General features: G+C 39.1%; 1 protein-coding gene and 1 long non-coding RNA gene across 4 annotated transcripts; one reads left to right on the top strand and one right to left on the bottom strand.

Annotated features, from left to right (window-relative positions):
* Positions 1 to 302: 302 nt before the first annotated feature.
* On the bottom strand, positions 303 to 26,411 carry ZC2HC1B (zinc finger C2HC-type containing 1B). Of its 3 annotated transcripts, XM_037520507.2 has the most exons (8): positions 26,173 to 26,409; positions 18,433 to 18,494; positions 16,309 to 16,428; positions 15,647 to 15,785; positions 9,346 to 9,485; positions 5,779 to 5,887; positions 953 to 1,031; positions 303 to 511 (listed from the first exon to the last, which is right to left on the bottom strand). In XM_037520507.2, the coding sequence occupies exons 1-7, from the start codon at positions 26,198 to 26,200 to the stop codon at positions 967 to 969; spliced, it is 663 nt and encodes a 220-aa protein (XP_037376404.1). In that variant the 5' UTR covers positions 26,201 to 26,409; the 3' UTR covers positions 303 to 511; positions 953 to 966. The 3 variants fall into 3 exon arrangements, with proteins under 3 accessions (XP_037376404.1, XP_037376406.1, XP_037376405.1); XM_037520508.2 differs by lacking the exon at positions 303 to 511 and having other exon boundaries at positions 998 to 1,036; positions 26,173 to 26,410; XM_037520509.2 differs by lacking the exons at positions 303 to 511; positions 5,779 to 5,887 and having other exon boundaries at positions 958 to 1,036; positions 26,173 to 26,411.
* On the top strand, positions 23,734 to 24,774 carry LOC119252945 (uncharacterized). The gene is made up of 3 exons (XR_005126953.2): positions 23,734 to 23,825; positions 24,156 to 24,232; positions 24,689 to 24,774. It is a non-coding gene; the product is annotated as an uncharacterized LOC119252945 (long non-coding RNA).
* Positions 26,412 to 26,421: the final 10 nt, after the last annotated feature.

Below are 26,421 nucleotides of genomic sequence, written 5' to 3'. Positions count from 1 at the left end.
CTCTGTACACTGGTGTCTGTGAGGCAGTTCTACATGGTCTACTGCGCGTGTATACATGCCCATGGCATAGAGGCAATCCTACATCTAAAACAGGAGTAGTTACTAATTAGCAATTACTAATATTTATTAGAGGCAAATGTTAAAGCTGAGATTTCACAGCTAACATAAAAAATGAAGCTAAAAAAATTAATTTCCTCATAAGTAAATAATGCTGGTCCTCCAAAGACTTTCACTACAAAGCTCTAATATCAAAGCATTTTGTCTAAAAGCCTATTAAATACCCAAATTAAAAAAACTCAAGTGAATTTTTAAGTCAAGCATTATTCATATGGAGGTGTTCTTTAATGATTTTGTTTTAAAATTTTTGTAGGGTGTATACAGGAGAATTTGAGGCTAGTTTTTACTTGTACGTGATGTCTGAAGAGGTCTATAAACAGATGTCTGCTGTTCCTCCTTAGGTGGCATTCCTGGGTAGATGGTCACCCCGGCTGAGGAGCTGCAGGGAGCCAGTCTGAAAGCAAGAAGTGCAGGCATTTACTTTAGAATGCCATTGTTTCCACATGAGAAAATAATCTAGGCCTCATTAAAGTTTTAATTGTTCTAAACAATTCACAATGTAAAATAGTTTCCAATTTCATAGCACTCCTATTCAGTGTCAGTCTCAGGGAACTGTCCTTTTCTGGTGGGATGTTTGGAAAAGGGAACAGGGCAGAAGCCTTCTAGGTCAAAATGAGGCATCATTCCCTTTTGCTATTAAATCAATAATCAAGAACAATGTCACTTAACAAAAGAGTAAATTTCAAGAGGAGATATTTTATTAACCCATTCCAGGGTGTGCCCAAACTTCTCTTTGGTTTGCCTATTAAGGATTTATTCTCCTAAAGGCTAATTAGTTGTATCTACATGTTAGATGACCACAACACCTGGATTAGAGATTATTTCTTATTCTTACCTGGCCTCGACGAGTTAATCTTTTTTAGGAGATTTAGTAAATCCTGGTCTGAGTTTTGCTCCAGAAGCAGGGTCCACTGCTAATCTTTTGCAGACATAAACAGATTTGTTATTATGTAAAAGCAAACATTAGCAAGAAAAAAAAAGGAATGATTATGAAATCCTCACATTAGATTCAAAAGTCTTTCTTTTTTTGCTGTGCTGTGTTTTTAATGACAGACACATAGTCTCTTTCCTGGGCCAAATAAGGAAGCCAGGGACTGTCTCAGGACCCTTCTGTTCTCTGCCCCTCCCCCTAACTCACCACCCAGGGTGAAGCCCTTGGACTGCCATATTTGAGACCCACATTTATACAACTGGGTTATTCACATCTCTCCCCACTTCTATACAGGCGTTCAAAATGTACCAGGATGCACACAATTCTTTGCCTGTCCTCATGCTAGAAAGGATTTGATGAGCCTATGAAAGCATAAGAGCCTTTCCATCTCTCAGGTTATTCCCACAGTAATGGGAATTACTATGGGAATAACCATTCTTTTCCTTTATGCCAGCAGCACGGGAGGTATGGTCAAGTAGGAGTTTATAGAAATGGGCACTTATGCCACAGTCTGTTCTGGGGTACATGATAGGGGGTGGAATTCCCAGAGAAATTGTTTTTTTGTTTTTTTTTTCGTGAAAAGGAAGTAAGTCTCCTTTGTCCTGGAGACCTTCTTTCTAATCAACATTGTATGGACGAGGAGTAACCAAAGAACCCTATCAAAGGACCCAGGACTAGAAAGGGATTTCAGTGTTAGTTTTACTCAACAGCTACACATTTTACTTTTTCCAAAGCATCAGCAACTAAACTTTTGATACTACATTTGCCACACAATTGAATCAGGTCAGGAGGTAAAATGCTTTGTTTGACCAAATCCACTTGCTCCAAAAATATAAACAGAGCTCCCTCCAACAAAGCTGTCTAACACAACACAGTTCACTCAACTGATGAAGCAAGACAGCTCTAGAACCCAGACGATACCTTCATGGTGATCTGAAGTCTGTCCATATAAATGCACTGGAGAAACTGCTACTGAGAGATGCTTTCACAGTAAATTAGTCCCTCTTACATCAAAACCCTCCTAAAAAAGCCACTAGTAGTTATTTGATTACGAGGCTATAAACTCATTTCCCACCTCAACACAAGAATTTTTGTGAGAATGTGGTGAGTCATACTTTTTCCTAAAACAATTTTATACACGCACACACACTTAAATATAAATGCATACATTATATGCAGCTGACCCTTGAACAATGTGAGTTTGAACAAGACAGATTTTTTTCTGTCTGAGGATTCCTCATTTGTAGATCCAACCCACCCCTCTTGTCGGTTCATTGAATTAGCAGAGGTGGAACCTGTGTGTATGGAGGAGAGGACGGACTCTAAGTTATACATGAATTTTTAACTTGGAGGAAAGTCAGTGGCCCTCACCCCCACACCTTCAAGCCCCATCCCCCATTGTTCAAGGGTCAACGGTACATGTACACTAAAATGGATGGACAAAAGTTCAATAGACTCTAGCATTTCCTATTCAGTTACTCAAGTTGTTTACCCTCTCTGAGCTTTCCTCACCTGTAGAGGTAAAAAGAGGTTTACCCCCTGTGTCACTGGAAAGATTCAATGAGTTAATACACAAAGTGTTTACAAGAGGATACAAAGTAAGTCTGGCTTATCTCCATGAAAAGGGATGTTTTTCGTATAGCAAAAAACGTAGAAATATCCTATCTGCTCAACATCAGAAAAAATAGCTAAATAAATGGCATTGGGCTCTTTTGATCTGATACTATGTTTTAAAGAAATTCTTCTCCCATAGCGAAAAGTTCAACAGTTATTAATGAAAAAATGAGGATGTGCACATGGGGCTGTGAGCCTGTCTGATTAAAAGAGAACAATAACCAAAAAAGAGGAGTATATGTAGAAAAAAATTGGAAGAAGATATCCATGTTAAGAGGGCCAGCTCAGGGATTGGAATTGTGGGTGACTTTTATTTTCTATGCTTTTCTCTCCATTTGCCAATACCTTCTACAGTAAGCATAAATTTCTTGCATGATCATTTTTAAAATGTTCTTTCTCAAAAGAAATTAGTAGGATAACTTAAAGCCGCTAGAAATGAAAGTTCCTGGCCATCACAATTGCCTATCTTACATAGGTGAGAGAGCCCATGGATGTGACATCAGCACCAGTCACAGAGCTGGGGTCCCTTGCAGAGCAGTGACAGCCCCAGCCCTATTGCCAGCCTCCCATTCTAAGTTTAACTTCTCTTTACACCCCAAAGCTTCTCCATGCTTTGGCCAAATGCACCATATTTGTGTTTAGGTAAATCCTCAGCAATCTTCCTTTCATATTTTGTTCATTCCTTCTGTAGTTTCTCTCCAATGGTCAAAACCTAGCTCTTCTGAAAGCTCATCCCAAATGCCTCCACCTTGACAAGGTTCCTCTCTCTCAGACTGCCGCCTCCTCCATAAGAGCTCTTGAGAAATGCTGATCTCTGTTGGATTTGGCTCCCCCTACACTTATAAGAATCCATGGGGACCCTGGGATGAATAAGGATTATGACTTAAACATATCTCCCCAGAGTGTGAATTTAAAAACACACATGGGAAGTACTAATCCTTCTCTTACTCAAGAGAGTTGAAGAATGTAAACCAGAATTGTAGGGGGTTAACTATTGACCAGATGAAAGACAGTAATAGGACTTATGTGGAAGGGAGATGACACTACTGTCAGTTTAGAAGTAGCAAAGCCCATCGATAGTGATTGTAAAAAAACCTTAATATTATAAATAGGTTAATACTGACCAGAACAAGAGCAATGGACAATAGGTGCGAATCTGATTCTCAAGGAGACCAGTTTACATTAAGGAAAGGCACTCAATGCTTTTCTGAGTTGTAAGCATTTTGGGGAGTTCACCTCCCCTCAGTGTGCTTCTGCTTCCACCCCAAGAATGGCTCCAAATGAAATGTGACTAATAAAATGGCTCTCTAAACCTGGCAGTCATAATTTTATTTTTTTAAAAAGATTTATTTATTTATTTATATAAAAACGGAGGTACAGGCCAGAGGTGTGGGGGGGGGTGGTGGTGAGAGGATTCATCAGATCATAATTTTAAATGTAAACAGGTGAGGTCATAGGAAAGAACGAAATGTTAAAAATAATAAATAATGCCACAAAACTGTCCCATACAGCTAATTTACATGACAATTCCATTTGTATGCCGATAATTCAAGTGAGAATTAAGATATCAAGACACCTACTTGTCTGCCATCTATTTCATTCAAAAAGTATGGAGCGCCTCATATGTGCCAAGAACAATTCTAGCAGGCAGGTTTATGACAATAAAAAATCTGACAAATTAGACAAAGTCCTGCCTTCTAGAGCCATACTTTCCTTTTGGTGAAGGGGACAGGGAAACAAATATCTGTTAAATATTATCTGGCCTTAAATGCTTTTTTAAAAAAAAAACAACAAACTACAAAGGGAATCAAAGAGGGCTTGATTCATTTTAAATATAGGCATTGGGAGCCCTCACTGTGAAGATGACACTCAGCAGAGAACTGAAGGGAGTGAGCAGAGCAGACTGGCGGTGGTGGGAAGGGGCGAGGGTGTACTGGTTTTCTGGTGCTGATACTTTATGTGAAACTGGCAATTTCCTCTCTAGTTTTGCTAAGATCTCAGAAATAATACTCCTGATCACAGAGGGCTGTATGGTCAGAGACTAAGTCACGTAGACTTCCTGGTGCATGTCAATTTATTCATGCAGCTTAATGGAGAGTGATATCACAGTAGGCATCTAATCTGGATTTGTGGTTTACTATCGGTGAGCCTTGAACAAATAACCTCTCTGAGCCTGAATTTCCTTTTCCACAGATAGAAAACATTGTGTAAGAATAAGGTATACAATGTAAAGATTTGGTGCAAAATGATTAGCATACTGAAGTTAATTAAATTTCCTCACATTGTTAGTGTGTGTGTGTGTGTGTGTGTGTGTGTGTGTGTGTGTGTGTGTGTGTAGAACATTTTAGATCTACTCTTAACAACTTTCAAGTACAGTATTGCTGATTAGAGTCACTATGGTTTACATTAGATTCCCAGAACTTACTCATCTTGTAACTGAATCTTGCACCTTTTGATCATCATCTCTCCCCATTCCTTCCTTCCTGTCCCCAACTCTGGCAACTACTATTCAACTTGTGTTTTTATGAACTTGACTTTTTAGATTCCACAGGTGAGATCACACAGTATTTGTCTTAGATACAACTTATCTCACCTAACATAACACCTCAATGTTCATTCACATTGCTAGATGGCAGGATGTCCTTCTTTTTTATGGCCGAGTAATATTCCATGCAATATATACCATATCTTTATCATTTAATCCATCAACAGGTACTGAGGTTGTTTTCCTACCAGGGCTACTGTGAGAAATAGTGTAATGAACGGAGGAGTACAGATGGCTCAAGATACTCATTTCACTTCTTCCCTTATTTTCAACACAACTTTTATCTCCCGTGCTCAGTCTCTTTACAATTTTACTAGACCAGAGAGTGCTGGTTCTAGACCCCACTGCTATACTCAGTTCTGACTTCGTATATTGTCTGTTATCTAATTCTGATAAATTAGGAGACATTCCGTCTTAGTAAGTAATCATTAACCTCAAACCAACCCACATATCTTTATACCCCAACGCAACACTGAATGTCGGAGCTATTGTCAACAGCTGATCAATCCCAAAACCAAAAGGGTGCCCCTCACACTCTATCACCTGAGCTGTGATGCTCACTCCGACTCACCCGACCCAGCTGAAACCACACTGGGGCCCTCCAGGGCCCTGTTCTGTAGCAGAGTTCCCACAGCTCTTGTTACAGTTGGGTCGGTTTTTGGACTCATCTGAGGCCTACCCTACAGAAAGAGAAAGGTGGGGGATATTTTTGTATTCTCAGGTAGCACATAGGAGGTAAAGCTGTTTGCACTTAGCAGACAACTGAATCTATCTCCGGGGACCCACTGTACCCAGGGCAAAGGGACATACACCCAGTACCCAAGTTAGCCTGGGTGCTGTCCTCCCAGCTGGTACACAAAGCCATGTCTGGGTTTTGGAACTTTCATTCCATAATCAAGCCCTTGAGGGAGCAGTGATATGTTAATCCTGCAAAATCAGTTGTAAGGAGCCATAAGAAATCACTTAATGTCAATAAGGATAGTTATGGAACATTTTAGTTTTTCATTATACTTGAAGATGATTTTGTTTTTAAATACATGAACAGAGAAGAAAAACAGACATTGGCAGGCAGCAAATGTTTTAAACATGGAATTCCAACATTCCGCTCATACCCTCCTACCCAGCAGCAGTAGCAGCGCAGCTGTATTCATACAGAATAAGGACCAAAAGCTTCCTTGGGAATTCCTTTTTACCTTGCTATTGATCCCACCTCCATTTCCATGGAAGCTACAGTATAGAGATAACCTGTTACTCTGAAAATTCTCTCTGGGGCAACAATGACTATGAGATTACAGAAGGCAGCTCATCCCCATCCAAACAAAGAACACTATTTTTAGAGGCCCATATTGGTCTCTTTTGGTTAAGGGTATAACACATTTTTAAAGCTGATTATGTTTAAAATAGAAACACATTTCAGCTGTTAACAGCCCTTCAAAACTGAAACAACCCTCCCTTTTCGTTCCACTTCTGAATCAGCCTCACTATTAGGCAAGGCCCTAGAGTGGTGAAGCTGGCATAAGGGGAACAGCGCTGCTGTTCAGATACACTCTACAGTGAGTTTACTCAGAAAGCAGGCAATTCAGAAAGCAAGCAATTTTTCTTCTGTGTCCCCAATCACCACTTAGCTCTGGAAAACAAGGAGAGGAACAGGGCCAAGTCACTGGTTACGCTCAGGACAGCCAGCTGGCCTTCTTCAGGAATAAAAAGCACTTCCTTTCGCAGCTTCCCTGTGTTCCCTTTGGCCCCACTGACTTCATGGCCAACTAACTTCATGGATGGGTTAGAAGAACCATTTCAAGAAATGTAACAAACCCTTTGCTTCTTTCAAAGCATAGGTAGAATTATACAGAAAAAACCCTTTCAAAATTAAGTTGAATTCAAGTGCAAAAGCAGACATACCCCCCACCCCCAACTCTCAGAGAGGGGAAGAGGGCTGGGGTGATGTGGGAGGAGGAAAGGCAAAGGAGTCCTGTGTGCCAGGCACTGAGCTAGGCACTGATACCATCTATACTCTACCCAGCAACTCAGCAAGGTATAGATTAAAGTGAGTCTCAAAGAATTTAAGTAACTTGTCCAAGTTTACCTACAGATGGCAAAGTATAGAATCTAGCGTCAAACCCTACTGATTGCAGGATGTGGCTCTTTGCACATTACACTGCTTCCCACACTATTTCAAGTGTACAGACTGAATCTCTACGCTTATTTTTATCACACCCACCCAGCCCTAACACTCCTGTCTCCTCCCTCCTGTGTCCCTTTATCTAGATGGGTAGCATTGACATCTACCAGCCTAGGCTCTAGAGCTGAAAACCTTGTCAACCCCAATTCTCTCTCACGCTCTAGCTAATCAGCTTTGCAGTCCCAACAACTATTTCAGAAACACCCCTACCACCTACATCCCATCTGTCCTCTTATTCCAGGCTCTCATTCTTTGCCTATTGCTGTGGTTCCTAACTGGTTTCCTACCAACTCAACTTGAAATTAATTGCAATATTTTTTCTCCTAAAAAATCTGATTCCAAGTCACTCCAGTCTACACTGCCTATAGAATGACTCCTGAGTCCAATAATTGACAACTGGACAGAGAGAAAAGCCATGAAATTTGGTCTGTGGAGAAAAGAGAACTCAGAAGCACCGGAGGAAGAAGAGAGATGATGGAAAGCTGGAAGGAAGACTCCGTGGGTTCCCCAGGGGCTTTCTAGTTCCTGTTCAGGGCCCTCAGGGGGGCTGACCTCAGATTTTAGAGCACACACCTGATCAACTCTTCTTTCCGTCCTCTCTGAACTAGCTGGATTTGAAGCCCCTGTAGATCTGCCTGCCCACCTTGTTGCCACTCCCCGCAGGCACTCTGGGCTCCCACCCCATGCTGGGTTCCAGGAGTGAAAGCAGGACGCTGCATATACCTTTCCCAACTCCAACTCCCAGCTAGTGAACCTGCGCAATGTGTTAGGAGAAATGTTTGTGCCTCCTTGAAGCCTCCCATGAATCACAGTGGCCTCTTCTTACACGGCATTCCTATATGATCAACTAACACACCGACATGCTGCTTTATTTCCAAACCCTCCTCTTCTGAACTAAAAATCCTTGGTCAACTAAGCAGGTAGATTTGCATCTGAACAGAGTAGATATTAACTAGCTATCTGATGGATATGGAGAATGAGCTCAAAATACAAATGCGGGATTGTATTGGAAATTATATACTGGGGGCCTCCCTGTTGGCCTAGGGGTTAAGTCTCAGTGTTATCACCCTGTCACTGCTAAGGCCTGAGCTCGATCCCCCGCCAGGGAGCTGACCCACATATGGTGCAGCAGACCTCTCCTGTCTCACCTGCTGCTGCCCTCAGCAATGTATTTCAGTCAGTCTGCCTGTTCTGCTCCCCACTCTGTCTCTGATGAATTCTCTCACCATCCCCACTTCCCCCAGCCTATACCCCAGTTCTTCTAGCATAAATATTAAAAGAAAAAAAGGAAATCATATACTGGATCTCATGGAAATCTCACTAAAAAAATTACATTCTCGAGTATTTAGACAAATTTAATCTTTTCTTGGTATTTGAGCCTGGTTATGAAATTAACAGTTTTTATGCTATAAGTTATGTCCCAGGAGCTTTGATATATAAACGGTTGTCTGATGGCTCCAGTTCTGTCTTGGTTTATCTATTGCCTACCTAGTCAGATTGTCATTTTATTTATTTGTACCTATTTGTAACTGCTGTTTCCATCGACCCACTTTAATTTGCTGATTCTGTGGCTTTTAATAAAGGGCTAAAGGTCCCTCTTCCCTGCAGAGCAAAACACATCACCCTAGAACATCTTCCTCCACTCAGGCCAGTTTACAACTGTTTTCTGGGTGGAATGTTGATAACCAACATTGTATAAACAGAGTTATGCGATAATACTGTAGAAACACTACTGGTATATTCAAGTCTTTATTTTAAGAGGCTTCAGTCATTGTGGAAATATATTCTACACCTTTTCATGCTGTTAGCTGAAAAGCATGCCTCAAAAGTACCCACTTCTCCTGGGGAGAAAGGATTGTGATACTATCTTCATCCTTACACTTCTCAGGAGGGTAAATCTACCTCCTAGCCCCAAGCTTATAAGGGTACAAGAGCCAATACCTGGGGAGAGATATTTACCTGTGCTCTGGATGCTAATTTGGCTGCTGTCTGGGCTGGATCAAAGACTCGGCGAGAAGATTGGTTCTTGCAGAAATTAATATGTCGACTGGCAGCAGTTTCATTAAACCTTCTCCTACAGTATGGGCATTGAATATAATCTGAATGCAAAGATAACAATGAAAGGCAATAAACATTTCAAAAATATCTCTGGAGTCAACTATATGAATTGAAATAGACAGGAAAGGAACTCTGCCCCAACGTGAAAGAACAAGGTCCCAGACTCTGAGAAGTGACTGTCTGTTCTGAGGGGGAGGGAAGGCGGCAGAGGGGGAGTATGTCAGCATTCAAGTAAAGGGCATGACAGAGGGAAAAAAAATTCACTACCTAGACACTTATTTCATTTAAAGGTGTGCCCTTAAAATGTTTACATGATATAATCTTTAGAAAATTGATTATAACTAGGAACTTCCCAATTTAGGGTATTATTTAATGAGATCTCTGAAAACAAAATTGTCTTAGAAGCACAGAATTCAGTATTGATGACACAGAAGGACAAAGAAGATTCAAAGGCCCAGGTTGGGGTCATGGGTGGAGCAGAAGACCATTCAGGAGCTGTCAGGCAAGTGTGGCAAGATACCACTGCTTCTGTGGCAGCTAGATTCTTGCACTGAACTATGCAGTGCAAGAAAGGCAATAAGCAGGTAAATAAACAGTGAGTCCTCACTCATCATCATCGATAGGTTCTTGGAAACGGCAATGGTAATACAAGCAACATAAAACAAAAGCAGGTCTTCAAATGACACTGTTTCTTTCAACATTGGATAGGATTGGAGTTTTTTCCTCATCAACATTCTAACAAAAAGACACTATGTGAGGACCTCCCTGGTGGCGCAAGGGATTAAGCACCGCACTATGAAGCAATACACAGCCTCTGCAGCACGAGTTCGATCCCGCATCTCTGGCCTGTACCCCAGCTCTTGTATGCATAAATAATTAAATCTTTAAAAAAAAAAAAAAGACACTACATGAAGCAACATCGTTAGAGGACTCATTGTATTCAGGAAGGAGCTAAAGGAAAAAAGGTATGTGTACGGGGAGGGAGTCGGGGGGAAGCTCAGAAAAGGGAAAAGAAGAAAGTGACTCCAGCGACAGCTTGGGTTTCCAATGTTCGCGTGTCCCAGGGCTCTGGGTAATAGGTTCTGGGTAATACCCATTGGACTCAATAGAGCTTCATTTGCTATTAATACACAGTGAGAAAAATGGGAAGAGAGAAAGATCCAGGGTCTTCTTAGAACATTGGAGACACAGCAAAGCCAGATTGGGGGTTCCCCCTCTCAATCTAAAGCAAGCAGGGATGTGGGATTTTGTTTTGGTTTTTACTGTTCTATTTTAGATGCCTTTAAGATATGACAAAACAGATATGAGCAACTTAAGAGACCATCCTTCCCCAGGAAGGATCTGAGACAGCACTGACCTTAGACTCTGCCTAAAAGTTTGGATTAGTGTATAGCTGAAGTTTCTTCATGTGTGGATGGATAGTTAAGGTAGTGATGGCTTCAAAGAGTTTTTTTGAAGCTACCTTTTTAAACTATTTGTGGAGTTTTCTATTTGAATAAATCATTTCCTAAAATGAATACACAAAAATGTAAGAATTAGCATATGTAAGAAATGAAAGAAATTGAATGTAATTTTAAAAATAACACCGACTCTAATCTTTTAGTTACACTCTGGAAGGCAGTACTTAATTATTAATTCAGTACTTCTTGATTACCTACTATGTACCAAGCACTATTTTTTTTTTAAAGATTCATTCATGCATATAGGAACTGGGGTACAGGCCAGAGCTGTGGTGGGGGTGAAAGGACTCACCAGATACAGAGTGGGGAACAGAACAAGCAGACTGACTGAAATACATTCCGAGGGGAGCAGCTGGCGAGTCAGGAGAGGTCTGCTGCACCATGTGGGTAGCTCCCTGCCCAGGGATCGAACTTGTGCTGCAGAGGCTGCGGACAGCTTCATAGGTTGTGTCTTAACCCCTTGAGCCACCAGGGAGGCCCCCAAGCCCTATTTTATATAATATCTCTAGGGACAGAAGGTCTCTGCATTCAAGGCCTGAGTATTCTGGTACAGAAACAATTATTTCCCATCATGATAAATTTCTTGAAAGTAAAACAGGAACAGTGTTGGGAACTGGTGAAGACCTGCAGCCTGCTTGACTGGTTTTGATCCCTACTTCTGCACTTCTATATGTGCAAACTTGGGCAAGTTGCTCAACCTCCTGAAGTTTCAATTTCCCCAGGACCTACGTATCACCCATTTCATCGGGCTATTGTGAAAGTTACCTAAGATAATCCACACAAGGGTTTGTTGCAGTGGGTGGGGTAGAACATGAGAACGGCCTAGAAAGGCTAGGTTTCCAACCACCAAATAGGAGAGGAACAACTTAGCAAAAACAGAAAGTGCATTATCAGGCAGAGCTCATTCATGATGGTGTAGAAAACCATTTAGAACTTGGCTCTTGACTTGGTCATTATTTCTTCCATTTTGCCAGCTAAAAAGTCAAGTCTTCGATCAGAAATGCTGCCACCATAAACCCTCTCAGTTCAGGCAAAGACAATGCTTATGACCATGAGTGTGTTGCTTCCTTGATCCCAACTGTTCATTCATTCTTTGCCACACTTCTGTGTTGGGTTCTGTATGCCACCCTGGAGTCAGAAAAGTTGAAGAATGTCACCCTGCCAACAAAAACTTCAGAGATAATGAGAGAAGGAGGCGAAGGGGCAGATGGTTATCTCCACTCCATGGGACAAGCCATGAAAGGATGAGGTATGGGGTCCTCTGGGAACCCCCAGTAGGGACATGCATGAAGCCCAGACCCATGGGGCAGAGGACGGGAATTTCATATACTCTGAGAACAGAAAAATATTTTCCTGCAACAATAATCTGAACACAGTGTGACTGAACCGCATGTTCTGTCCTCGTCTCAATCTGAGTCACCTCATTCTCTATCAATAATGATGTCATGGAAATTACTATGCACTATTTATTCCAATAGATAATGATTCTAAAAGCCCATCTACAAATGGATTCTTATGAGGACGACAGAAAAGGTGACCTGGACTCATAAAAAATTAAAGTAGAAAAACAAACATCGTTTTAAAATGAAACATTTTGTTGAGTTACCCTTGTCTATGCAACCCTATAAAATGGTTGACCACAAGTCCCGGGCCTCACAGAAAATCCCTGTTATAAATATTCTACATCACTGTGCCCATAAACTGTCACAACATCCTGGAAAGTTGAATAATTGACAGGCTTACTTAAGTCAGTAAGAATTAGAATAAATATATGCATGTCACAAAACTTGAGTCATGAAATAGGGAATTATGCTGGAAAAAAAAGGAATTTACTTGCAAACGCATGCATACTAGGCCCTTTATATGTAATTCTAGTTATTTCTGTATAAATTTTCTAGTTTTTAAGCCTGAGAATATATGGGCTAATATAAAATCCTTGCACAATCAAAATAATTGAATAGTAATGAAAATGTGCTATTGTATATAATCATTTTGTTTGGTGCATAAAATTATAATAAAGGCACAGGAAAGAATTTAATTATAAAATTTGATTTTAGCAAAAAAAAAAGGAAAAAAATAAATTGTATCCTTTATGAAGATTAACAAAGGGAATTATTTGTTTTAAAGAAACAGTCACATTTTAAATCTAACATGGAAATGAGAGAAATTCACACAGCAGGACATCTGACAAGGCTTCACTTATTCAAATAAAGAACTAGAAGGCAGTCATCAACCCTGTAGCTTCTGCTATTAAAATGATATTATTTCTCATAAAAGATGGTTTTGGTATATGAAGCTTATTGCCGAAGTATTATCAAAATTACAGCCATAGATCTATTTCCTGAACATTTTAAGATAACTCATTATTCTAAGCTACATTTTCATTAGCACCCAGCAAAAGTGAAGCAATTATTGAGGTTATTTTTTGGTATAGAAGTTCGATAATTTCATTTTCAGATGCTTTTTACAATGTAATTATAATCTTTTAAAAGTTTTGTTTTTACTTTTTTAAAATGAACTTTGGGTAACTTACATGCAATGAAATGCAACAATTTTAAGTGGACAGGTCAATGAGTTTTGACAAATGTATATATTTATATAACCACCCCAATTAAAAGATAGAGTAAGCCCATCACCCTGTCAAATTTCCTCATGGCCCTTTTCAGTCAATATTCCCCCAGATCCAGTCATTAGCCACCAGAGATCTGGTTTTCTGTCTCTAAAAGCAAGTTTGACATGTTGTATCATTTCACATGATAGAACATCCACAGTACTGCAGGGCAGTACAGCATGCGTCTCACTGTAGAGTTGTATTCCATTTTGTAAATATTCCACAATTTGTTTTTCCATTCACTTGTTGATAGACATTTTCAGTTTTTCCTAGTTCATTCTGCATGAATAAAGCTGCTGTTGAGCAATATGTGTGTCATTTAAAAAAAAAATCTTTTTTTTTTTTTTTTGCTTAGGAATGGAATTGCTATATAGGTCAGTGTATATTTGACTTAACAAGAAAATACCCATGCAAAATGGTTGCATGATTTGATGCTCCCATCAGCAGTGTATAAGACTTCTAGTTGTTCCACATCTTAGCTAACTCTTGAATTGTCAGCCTTTAATTTTTGCAATTCAAGAGGGTGTGCAGTAATATCTCCTTGTGATTTTAATTTGCATTTCCCTGATGAAAATGAGGTTGGCTATCTTTTCATGTAATAATTGGCCATTTGGACCTCCTTGGTGGTTCAGGGGTTAAAAGACAGTGTGATCAAGCTACAGCCAGCCACTGCATCATGATCCCAGGTCAGCCAGGGAGCAACCCACATGGCACAGGAGACCTCTACTGCCTCGCCTACTGCTCCCCTCAGCAGTGTATTTCAGTCAATGTGCCTATTCTGCTCCCCACTCTGTCTCTGGTGAATCCTCTCACACCCCGCACCTCTGGCTTACACCCAGTTCTTGTATACACAAATAAATAAATCTTTAAAAAAACAAAAAATAATAATTGGCCATTTGGTGATGTACCTGTTCAAATATAACTCTTGTGTTGTTCTTATTGGGTTGTCTTATATTGAGTTGTAACAGTTCTCTATACAGTCTTCATATGAGTCCTTTATCAAACATATGTCACAAAATTCATAACATTTATGAATATTTTCTACCAGCCTGTGTCTTGCCTTTACATTCTCTGCAGTGTCTCTCTCAAAACTGAAATTTTAAATTCTGGTGAAGACTAATTCATCAATTTCCCTTTTAAAAATTGTGCTTGGGCCTCCCTGGTGGCGCAAAGGGTTAAGCAATGCACTATAAAGCAATCCGCAGCCTCTGCAGCAAGAGTTCGATCCCTGGCCAGCCAGAGAGCACCCACATGGCAAAACAGACCTCTCTTGTCTCTCCTGCTGCTCCCCTCAGCGGATAATTTCAGTCAACCTGCCTGTTCTGTTCCCCACTGTGTCTCTGGTGAATCCTCTCACCCCCCATACCTCTGGCCTGTACCCCAGCTCTTGTATGCATAAATAAATAGTTAAAAAAAAATTTTTTTAAATTGTGCTTTTTGTGTCATAAGAAACCATGTTGCTGCTTAGGAGATGTCTACTGAAACAGTGAAGGGTAACTATCATGTTTGAAACTTTTAAATAGGAAAGAAAGAAAGAGAGAGAGATAAACAAAGAAACACAGAGAGAAAGCACGCAAAAATATGACAATTGTCAACTTCCAGTGGAAGATTTAGGAGTGCTCATTGTAATATTCCTGCCTCGTTATTATGGATTTAAAAATTTGCAAAATAAAAAGTTTAAAATAAGAAAACTGTGGACCACTAAAGTATACAACCTAGAGGGGTTGAATTTTATTTTATGGGAATTTTACTAAAGAAAGAATAAAGAGAATGCTGTGAGTGTCCGCAGCTGCGGAGCCAGAGTGGAGCCGCTCGCCAGCACAGCTCTGTTCTCAGGGTGCGCATGGCATCCCCCAGAGTTGGGCAAGGCCAGGCCCTGGCACAGTGGTGTCCCGTGGGTTCACTCAAATGCTCTTGAGAGCTAGAAGCAAATAATCTTTATGTAGAATTGAAATAATAGGATAAGATGAATTTTATATAATTTTTCTGTAATCTAATTTCTGTTAGTTAATTGTGATTGCTAATTTTAGAGTCTATAGAAAGGAGGATGGCATGATGGTTTGGCCCCAAATCAAGGACGACCTCAACAAGTGAGGACTAAACTGCACAAGCAAAGCAAGTGGCCACACACCTGGGTTGATGGACGGAGGGGGTGGAGGTGGGAGCGGCCGGCCTTCTTTAATGGCCAGTGTGCACTGCTTTGCTGTGCGAATTGCATTTATGAAGTCTTCGTGTTGTTGTCGCCAATTAGATTTCCTCACAGGTTGAGCCTATGAAAAAGTAAATAAAAAAAACCAACATATACTAACCCATCTTATGTAACTCTTAAGTTTTTTTAAGCTGGGATTTGAATTTGTAGGAAACAGAACTGTGAAATTTAGAGAAAAAGGAGAATTTGTTTTTCAAAGGTACCAAAAGAGGTTTGGAACATAGAGTAATTAAACTGGCAAGTTGCAGTAGTTGGGGGAAAACACAAAATAACAGTAAGAAAACAAACTACAAAACTCAAGGACTTAAATGTAAGATTAAGAGTGACTTTCTTCGAAGTTAATTGCTAGACTTAATGTTACTCTAATGAAAATATAAATGAGATTCTTTTTTCCCCACATCTGGAAAGTATCTGAAATACACTTGGAAATCTAAGTGAGCATGATTAAAAAGAAAATAGCAAAGGTAGATTATACTTACATGACATTACACTGCACTATCAAGGAAAAACGAGTCAGTGAGCCAGAAATGGGATTTAACGTACTTAAGAATGTAATCAGGAACAAGAGGGGATGTGGATAGTACCTTGGTTTGAGGGGCCTTCCTCACAGTGGGAATGTCCGTGCCCTGTAATCTTTGCTTTAAGGAATTGAAAGGTTTACGCTTTTTGTTGAAGAGTTTCCTACATATTGGTCCATGCCTTTCCTAGGAAAGAAATTTTTTAAATTTACAATCCCCAAATTGTCATGCCTCAGTGCACTTAGCCCGTTCCCACTAAGGTGACTGCATTGCACCTTCAGAGCCAAGTTCATTCTCTTACTCTCAAATCACAGCAGAGCAAATCCATCTGGCTCTCTTCACCCAAGTTACACATAACAAGATGCTGTGTTTGAGCAAGAACAATAAAAGACCTTTACAGAAAAAGAGACTTCAAATTTGATTTTACATATTTAATTCTACCAAATGGGCTATAGGAATGGTTCAAAGCATTAAATCATTATTTAATAAAAAGACATTAAATTTAATGAAAAGACAAACCTCTTAGTTAGTACCACTGTGAAATAACTCCTTACACACCAAGGAAAACCTGCTTCCTGCTAGTGAAATCTCCTCAATAAAACTCTTCTTACTATTCAGCAATTCAAAACTGAGTTGAACTGTGTCACTTTTCCACATATAGTAGATTAACTTAAATTCCCTAACTAAAAAGGAATGGAGAGATTTCAGAGAAATATTTGACAACATCTGCAGGAAACAACTGGGACAACCATACAAATAAATGAAGACAAACTAATTCCATTTGAGTTAAAGAAGATATTTCCCTCTAATTAATATAAACATGTCATACTCACGAAGTCATTTCAGAGCAAATTTAAGCTTATTATAATATTACACTTAAAAATATTTCAGTATGTACAAGATGATTGGCAGGGATAATGCTCTTCACTCCAGCCAGTAGTTTTTTATGTAGGCAGCTTTGTGGACCAAAAACCAGGGAACAACAATGGTTGTGCCACCATTATAAAGTCTGCTACTGTACCATCATGGGATTATACCAACCTTTCACTCTAAATCCTCTTCCTTGGTGGTTATATAATATAATAACAATCTCCAAATTGCTTTGAAGAGAACCAGCAAAGTACAGGGTCTATGAAAATCACTCACCTGGTTACAAGCAAACCAGTTTAAATAAAAGGAGGGGTAAATCGGATCACTTAATCAAATGCTCTGTGACCTACAGACCATTGTAGGAAGTAAAACTCAATAGGACTCCAGATGAACTTGATATTAAGTGGTCCCTCTTCAAATGGTACCTCCCATTCTTTTGGGGTGCAAACTCATTACCAGGCTACAACAGGCCTGTCAATTCCTCTTCTAAATTTAGAACATTTGAACCACACTTAATTAGAAGAATAAACATTTCATTTTAAAGATTCCCAGAGAAATAAAACTTACAAGGCTTATAGTTCAGATCTCTTAAGTCTGCTATGTCTCCTTGATCTGAAATGTCCCAACTAACAATTGGATTATCATTTTAATTTTTTAATGATCATCTTTCTTGGAAATCCCTTTACAATATTGAGACCTAATACCTGTTTGATTCCCTAATTTTAAAATAAAGTTTTTATTCAACTTTATAGCAATCAGAGGACTTGACATGCAAGTAGCTTGAATCTGGTTAGATCTTAGAACAGGTCTTGTATCCATTTTGTTCAAATTACATACAACGCCTGAAATTGAAGGGTTCTGTCTTTAAACGTGGCAGAGCAGGAAACAGACGGAGGTTAAGGGAACTGTCAGAATTAGTGACAAATATGCAGCTAAAAGCCAAACTTCCAGATGCTCCAAATTCAATGTTCATTCCTCTCAACTAGCTAATTTCCCTGGTGCTTTGGCCTTAAAATTTGAATTTTTGATGCTTATAGAAAAGACGAAAAAGCCAGAACCTCTCAAGAGACATCAGCTTTGCCAAGACACTTTCATCTGGCAGCCTTGTAGTAAGAGGGCTGAGCCTAGCAAGCTCTTTTGCATGGGGCAGCATCGACCTAACTCAGTGTCCTCTGGGCCCACCAGCCATAGGTTATGGACTTGTCTTCCCTAGCTAACCCTCCACATCTGTCTTTAATCTTTGCCACTGTGGCCTCCTTACTAACTTGACAGTTCATTTAACTCCAATGAAACACATCTACAAAATGTCGTTATGTTTACCAGAGCATCTGCTGCAAAGCGTCTTCCACAGACTTCACAGGGAAACAATTTCTGATTGCCATCTGTAGAAGATCCAAGAGCACATTATGTTAGTTTCATGGAATTGCCTGCCTGAGAAGAAATGACTAACTGCAGTAGACCTCAATAGCTTGATATCCTCACTCTTTTCCCTCCCCACCAACTACTTCTCTTAGGAAGATCCTTTGTCTACTCACCTGTGTTTTCCTCTCCTAGCAAACTTGACTTCACTGAACAGGTAAATTTCATATTCTTCAGGCAACCCGAGTATAATTATTTTATATCCAAGATTTTCTTAAACTAAGTGGCTGATGGTTTGGCATTGGACATAAGTACAATGTTAATCCCTTTCTATAAAAGCCATAAATATTCCAACAGTAACATCTTTTGGACTCCTACCAGACTGTAAGTTCTGTGCGTGTGCAAAATGAAGGCACATCAATTTATCATAGACCATATGAAAAGGGCTGCCTAATCATCTAAATTAAGGTAAACTTTCCTGAGAATGGGTTTCTCTTGCCTAATAAATTTTTTGGGGAAAAAAGTCTACCTGAGAGGAAGAAAGTAAAAGAAACTGGTGAAATGGACCAAGTAGAACTGGAGGACTTTGATCCAATCAGGAAAGATGGTGCCATTACAATGGAATAGCATCTGAAGATGTGACTCATTACCCCAGAGTGGTGGTGTGTGTCAGACCTCTTAATAGGGCTAGTGAATAACGCTGCTGGCATTTGTATGCATTCCTGTACAAGTGAAAGGCTAAAATCCCAATATGCTCACTGGTTTCTAGTGTTTTTGTTTTACTATTCAACTAGTGTCTTAAAATTTAAATGACAAACTAAAATATAAAAGGGAAAAATAAAAAAAAGGCTGAGATACTGCAATGCCTCAAAGTACTTGACCCATAGGCAGGTGATCCCTGACTGCATGGTCTAATTAAGCTTGTTTCTATCATAGGACCAATCATTCATTCAATAAATGACTACATATCTGCTCTATGCAACTCTGTGGGAATATTAAGAGAAACCATACATGGGCCTAGCATAGTAAAGGAGATGAAGTATGCACATAAATTACTTCAAATGAGGTTAGAAAGTGTCATGAGAGAAGCAAAACATTATGGAATGTTGAGAAAAGTTTCATTTCATATTCATCTGCAGTTGAATAGATTTAAAAAGCAGTTTGATTATAGGGCAGATTTTATAGTAGACAGTCTGTACTTTATTCTACAAACAAGGGAAGCAATCAAGGACCCTGAGTGAAGAACAGGAACAAAGTTGTGGAATGTTACAGAGGTAAGGAGAGAAAATGTGATATTAAAAAACTAAAGGTGTCGACCTGAAAAGGAAACAAAATGGGAGACACAATGTGGTCAGAGAGTCCACTTGACTGGGTTTGTGGGGAGCTGGGAGGTGGCAATAAGAGAATGTTAAGGGACTGAGAAAATGGTAGGGGAGTAGAGAGAAAGAGATACTTTGAAAAGGGCCATCTTAGTAAGAAAAATGACCTCAGTTTTGGAAACCCTGAACTTGAGAGCAAGTACTCCAGCCAGCAGGATGGAAATGAGGGAGGTCAAGGCTAGAAACACAGATGTAGGCTTTGTTTGGAGAGTGATGTAAAGGCGTGATATTGCCAGGGAAGAGGTCATGGAAAGAGAAGTACAGAGATGATCCCTAGAGAACTCCACATTTAAGGGCCAAAAAGATGATGATGATAAGCCAGAAGAAGCAGGAGAGAACAAGGTCATGGAAACCAAGGGAAGATAGTTTGAAAAAGAAAGACCTGATTAACAGAAATCAGATGGTAGCTCATTACAGACATTGTTGATTTAAATGATTTCTTCTCACATCTGCCAAATGGTATTGGATTTGTAACACAGGTCATCCATTACAGCATACAGAAACACCACTCTCCTCTGTTTTATTCTCCTTCCAAGTGTAAAACTGAACCTTCATTTTTCTTTTTCAGCCACGTTATTCCAATCCCCCATACTTATCTGTTAATAAAAGCTATTCATCCTAATGATAAAACTTTAAAAAACACTAATAAAGGACACTTTTTATGAATGTTTGCATGTTGTTTTCCTGTTCCCAAACACTTTTCCTATGAACGTCATTTAATCCTCAGAGACGGTTTGTTTTTTTTTTAAACAGATAAAAAATGGAACCTACCTCAAGTTTAGGTGATGTCTTGAAGACCACAGGTATTAAATGGTTACACTGAATGAGACTTAAAACTGAGTCTCTATTTCCAAAGTATTGTTTCTTCAGCCCTCACCATAATATAGATCTGTCAGTACTAAGCTGCAAAGCAAATGGAAGTCCCTACAGGATCAATGGCCTTTGATTTAAATCAAAGAATTTTAACAAGTTAAAGAAATTTAAAATGATGACAGACACAATATGATTAAATTGAGCACCCTGAAGACATCAGTTGTACACATACATATATCTGAGTGGTAAGATTAAACATTATTTCTTCAGTTTCCTGCATATTCAATTTTCTACAAAGATTATTCATTACTATTTTAAAAATCGGAAGGAAAACATGATATTCAAAAAAGAATCTTTTTGATAGAAAAGATTCTATCTTTACCCTAACTGGAGTCTAATTTAGACTATTAAAGTGCCTATTATTTTTATACATTGGGTTATAATCTTAAGACAATTTTTAACATGAGGAAAGTGATCTGGAAATGATCAACAGTTTAACATGTTAATGAAAAGTAAGCATTACAAAAATTTCAGTTCAAAAATTGTATAAGAAGCCTGAATTATAGCTAAAGTGAAATTGATTAATATTCTACTTTTCACTACATACTCTTTCTGAGTTGGAAGTTAAGAATGTTTTGTAAAGACATCTATCAATCCACATTTTTCTTTTAATGGCAGGGCAGGAAGGAAAAAGGAAGACATTGTTTTCATTCAGTTGTCAAAGAGCCCAAAAGTCTTTTAAGTTCTTTGTAGACCAAAACATGTAAACATTAGCAATATCAGCACCTTCCATGGCCCCTTGGCAAGGGGGTGGCATACTGGTCTCAATAACTTATCCCAGGAACACGTGTTATGAAATAAGGAAATAAGACAGATGAGTTAGGATGGCAGAGAAAATACCCCATTTAATTTTGTTTTTCTCCAAAGTCCCCGTAAAACTACAGTAAAGGGGTATCGAAACAGAGAGAACCACAAGGATAGTGAGGGAAGAAGGTAACAATGAAATAAACTTGATCTGGAAAACTGATGAATGTAGTAGCTGACTTGGAGGACTTAAAAGCTATATAAAAATTCATTTCTCAAACTGACAATAGGGAGAATTGAGAACCATCCCGATTTGCACTGTGAACCCTCAAAAAGTCATAGGACCCTGGGAGCAGTACATCTCTCCGAAACTGGGACAGGATGGAGAAGGTGGGTGGGGTGGTGAGGAAGTCACAAGAGGCTGCTTAAATATGAAGATTCACAGTAAAAATCCAAAGATTCTTACATCCCCTCCCTAACTCCCCCTTGACTGACATCTCTTTAGCAAAAAACCAACCATTACTCCTAGGAAAATACAGAATAAGGTGCCTGTGAGCCTCTAGCACATTCTTGTCAACCTATGAAAACACAACCTTGTTTTATGTATTTCTGCTTAAACACACAATTTAATATGTTTGGTTGATTCATTCAATAACATCTAACTCATGACCAACAACACCCTAACTCATGCCTGAATGAAGCTTTTCTAACAGATGTATTTTCTTCATAAGGCACATCACAGATTGTGCTTACAAATACTAGACAGCACTTCAACACTATGCTTGGAGACCATTTGTAACAAATGAAATCACCAAGTAAATGTGCAAACATGAAAAACATGGCACTAAATAGACCATGAAAAGGAAACTTGTTTATAGTACGAGAGCTGAAAGAACACAGAGCATCACCTTCTCTCCCTTAGCTGGGAATAGGCATGTTGGTGACTCAACTTTCTAACTACTCTAGCATGTCTGTGAATGACCATAAAAGTGCCACAAGTATTGGGTTTGGGCTTACAAATAGGTTTTAGTGAGTAGGCAGATTTGCAAGTAGGGGCTCCATGAAAAATGAGGATCAATTATGATGTATGTGTAATCATATATAATCTAGTGAATAATCTCATAGTTAAGATGAAAGCAAAGAATACCTCACACCCACTTTCCTCTACTTGACTCACAGAACTCTGCCTACCAGACCCTTACTCACAAGGCAAAATGTAAACTTCCTTGGGAATGTGACCATTCCCTGGGGAAAGAGCTAAAGATGCTGACAATGGCTAGAGTTCCACTCAAGACAACCCTACACTGAAGTTCAAAATCATCAAATGTTAATCATTCAATTTCTGCTGTTTTCTTCCTCCAGTCTTAATAATGAACAGGAATATCCAAAGATCTGAGGACGGTCTCTAGTATTTAAACTCAAAACAAACAAAAAGCAATTTAAAGGACAATTAAATCTCTTGGAAATTACAAGCTTGATAGGAGAAATGAAAAATTCAATAGTAAGAGTGGAAGATAAACTTAGGCTGACCACCTAGAAAGTAGAAGAAAATGGAGTAGAAATGGGAGCAAAACATATGGTGGGCAACAAATCAGATTACCTGTCAAGAGGTATTATTCCAAATAATAACAGTTCAAGAGAGAAAAGGAGGAAACATAAATGAGAAAATAAAAATAATTTTAAACTATTCCCAGAAGTGAAATATATGAGCATCTGATTGAAAGGACCCAGGCACAATGAATGAAAATAGATCTATAATAGTAAACATTATTATAAAAGTTTAGAATGCTGGAGATTCTTATACCTTGAGAAAAAAAAAGTTACACACACAGTGTTAGGAATCAGAATAGCTTCAGATTCCCCAACAGTAAAAAACGAAAATAGGGAAAATCCTTTAAACTTATGAGGGAAAAAAAAAAATTCATGAATTTTATACCCAGTTAAGCTATCAATCAAATACGAAGGTAGAATCCACTTCTAGACGTGCAAGATTTTAAAAGTTTACATTCCATGTACCCTGTCTCAAGAATTACTGGGGAACTTGCTCTACAAAACAGGAAGAAGCAATTCAACATAGAAGAGGAGGGAGTTCTCAGGGTAACAACTGGCCACTAGAACTAGATAGCAATCAATCAGACAGAAGTGTGTGATTCAAGGCAGACAGGTTGAAGACTGTTGTCACCAAGATATTCACTGTCATTGTAATCTGAGGACAAGGGCAGGTCCTAGTATACATATGTTCTGTATTTGGCTTGACCATGTCCCAGTGAAGTGCCTGCTCTTCCCTTCTTATTGTGATGCACAGAACAGCTCATTTCACTCCACAGGAAGGTTCTCCATGGATTTTGAGAGATGGAGGTAGGTCATGGAAAGCACAGAGCCAGAAAATACAAAACAAGCATCCAATCTCAAGGCATATTTCTGCTGGAGATCCAGGATACCCTCAATTGTGAGGACTTGTAGTCCTCTAGGACTCTTCATCACCTTACTTACTGCTATCTCTACATAGGATTCTTGTAAAGTCTAGAAGCTAGTCAGACTCACAGACCAATTAGTTCATTTTCTCAATGACTTCATCAAATGGTAGCAAATGCTGCCTTCCAAGAACTCTAAGAGTCAGATTAGTTACCTAGATTTATGCTCTACACGTGTTCAAAACCAGACATTATGTTGAGATTTATCATACAGGTAATGACTAATACAAAAGCCTGGATATTACCTAAGAATTACTGGGGGAAGGAGAATGAAATTGAAGATGGACCCAGGTAATTTCTACATTCTATTACTTTAACTTGAATAGTGGGTATGTTTGCTTTATTATACATTCCACTATTGTTTCACAATGAAAATATAAGGCAGGGGGCCTCCCCGGTGGCGCAGTGGTTGAGCACTGGGTTGCAAAGCTGCCCGCAGCCTCTGCAGCGCTGGTTTGATCCCTGGCTGCTCCCTGGCCACCGGAGGAAGGTCCCACATGGCGCGCAGACCTCTCCTGCCGCCCGCTGCTCCCCTCAGCAGTGTACCTCGGTCCTTCTGCCTGCTCTGCTCCCTGCTCTGGCTCTGGTGAATTTTCTCACCCTCCCGCGCTTCTGACTGTACCCAGTGCTTGTATAAATAAATAAATAAATAAATCTTAAAAAAAAAAAGAAAATAAGGCAGGCCATTAGAATTCTTGCCTTCTCCTGAACTTCAACCAACTTAACTTTAACTTGTTTAACATACAGGCTGGATCAAACACACAGGGAAGAAACACATAAGCATTAAGCGTATCAATGAAGTTCTAAGGTGGCCAGAGCTGTCTTCCAACTGAGGTAATTTGATGACATCACAATGAAGGTGTGATGACAAAACACACACAGGTAATATACATAAATCACAGGTAATATACATAAATGGTAGCAGCTTTTGAATACCTTGACTTGTGAAATAAGTGGTACTAAGTTATCTGAAAAAGCTATTTTAAACCAATCATAGATAATGCTTAAATGAAACAGATCCTTAAGATACAGTAAATTCTTCCCTTCTTTCCTGTTACTAGCATTAACTCTTCTATTTCACTATTTAAGCAATTCTTTACTGAAATGTCTTTCCCTACTATCCTTTCATTCATATACTACTTAGTTTACCAAATGTCAGAGTTACAGACCCTGGGATAAAGCAGTAACCAAAAATTGTTTGTTCTAGAGAGGAGACTGAAAAACAAGGCATAACTCCACAGCACCTACATACCAGTAGGGGCTGTGGAAAACACAAAACAGGAAAGGAACAATAAAGAATGCAGAGGAAGGATGTGTGGGTTATTTTTAAATACATGATCAGGGAGTTTATAAGGGAGGTGACAACTGAGCACCAACCTTAAGGAAGGCTTATTTGCAGTAAGAGCACTTCAGGGGGAACAGCAAGTACCAGGATCTGTATTTCAAGTGGTACTTATCATAGTGACTTGGCGTTACTAGTTATATTTTCTGCATACACCCTGCCTCTGATATGATAAGGTCCCGGAAGGCAAAAAACTAACATTTTGGACTCCCAACATTTAGTAGGAAGTTTAAGTTCCATGGGTGAAGTTACTAGCCATTGATCATAAATGATTAAAATCATATATATATTCTAAAATATTGTGAGGTAATTCAAAATATTATAGAATTTGTTCTCCAAATAAAATTTAAGAGTTGTAGATTTAGAAGACAGCCACAATATGCTTCAACAAGATTCATGAAGTCATGTTCTCTAAATTCCCAAATACATTATGTATTGATTTAAACCCTTTTACCAGGTGTAGTAAAATTAGTTCTTTAGAATTTGAATAGCACCAAAAGAAGTAACATTCCATGTCTACATGATTCTTGCTAATTGAGAACTTTCAACAGAGAGCTATGAAAATAATGGAAATGACCTTTTAGAATTTAAATTTAGCACATTCCCAACACTCTCATAAACCATTATGTGACCCTTTGCTTCTGCAATCTGGGATTTCAGTGCTTACTTTCCAGTATTCCACTTCCACGAGCTCTTCAGTCAAGATTTTTGCATCGATGTTAGTAGACTATCTAAAGCTACTTATTTCCACCACTCAAAAAAAATACAATTAAGATTTAGAATTGATAACACTCAGAGCAAGGTAACACCTACCAGAGTTTTGAAAAGGCCATCGTCAATTGAATTACAGATGAAGATGCTAATAATTTAGATACCAAATGCAGCTCACCTGCTAAAATCAGTTCTGCGTCAGTCATTTTGTTTCAAACTCAGACCAGTGCCCAGAGATTTTTCTCAGAATAGTCCAGATAAAACATTCATGTGCCCTGGTTCATGGGCATATGAACCAGGGTCACTGAGAACCTGTCTGCAGCAAGGAATTCAGTTTACCAAATAATTAAGAATTGTGATGGTGTCACAGCTTGAACCTTGAAAAGGCTTGAAGAACTTAGAAAAAATAACTCACCAAAAAACAGGG

Source organism: Talpa occidentalis, unplaced genomic scaffold, assembly GCF_014898055.3.
Source record: "Talpa occidentalis isolate TD23 unplaced genomic scaffold, MPIMG_talOcc4v2.1 talOcc4.2, whole genome shotgun sequence".
NCBI classification, from domain to species: domain Eukaryota; kingdom Metazoa; phylum Chordata; class Mammalia; order Eulipotyphla; family Talpidae; genus Talpa; species Talpa occidentalis.
Note: the sequence above shows the minus strand (reverse complement) of the source record. Positions and strands in the feature narration are given on the sequence as shown.

What these genes read in the sequence shown, in the direction of transcription:
- ZC2HC1B (XM_037520507.2), bottom strand. Translation starts at nt 26,200, where the DNA reads ATGACTGACGCAGAACTGATTTTAGCAG. An exon ending in CCCTCCGTCCATCAACCCAG is followed by an intron (nt 9,486 to 15,646) that starts GTGTGTGGCCAC and finishes CTTTGCATTCAG; the next exon opens with ATTATATTCAATGCCCATAC. An exon ending in AATTAGCATCCAGAGCACAG is followed by an intron (nt 5,888 to 9,345) that starts GTAAATATCTCT and finishes CTCTTTCTGTAG; the next exon opens with GGTAGGCCTCAGATGAGTCC.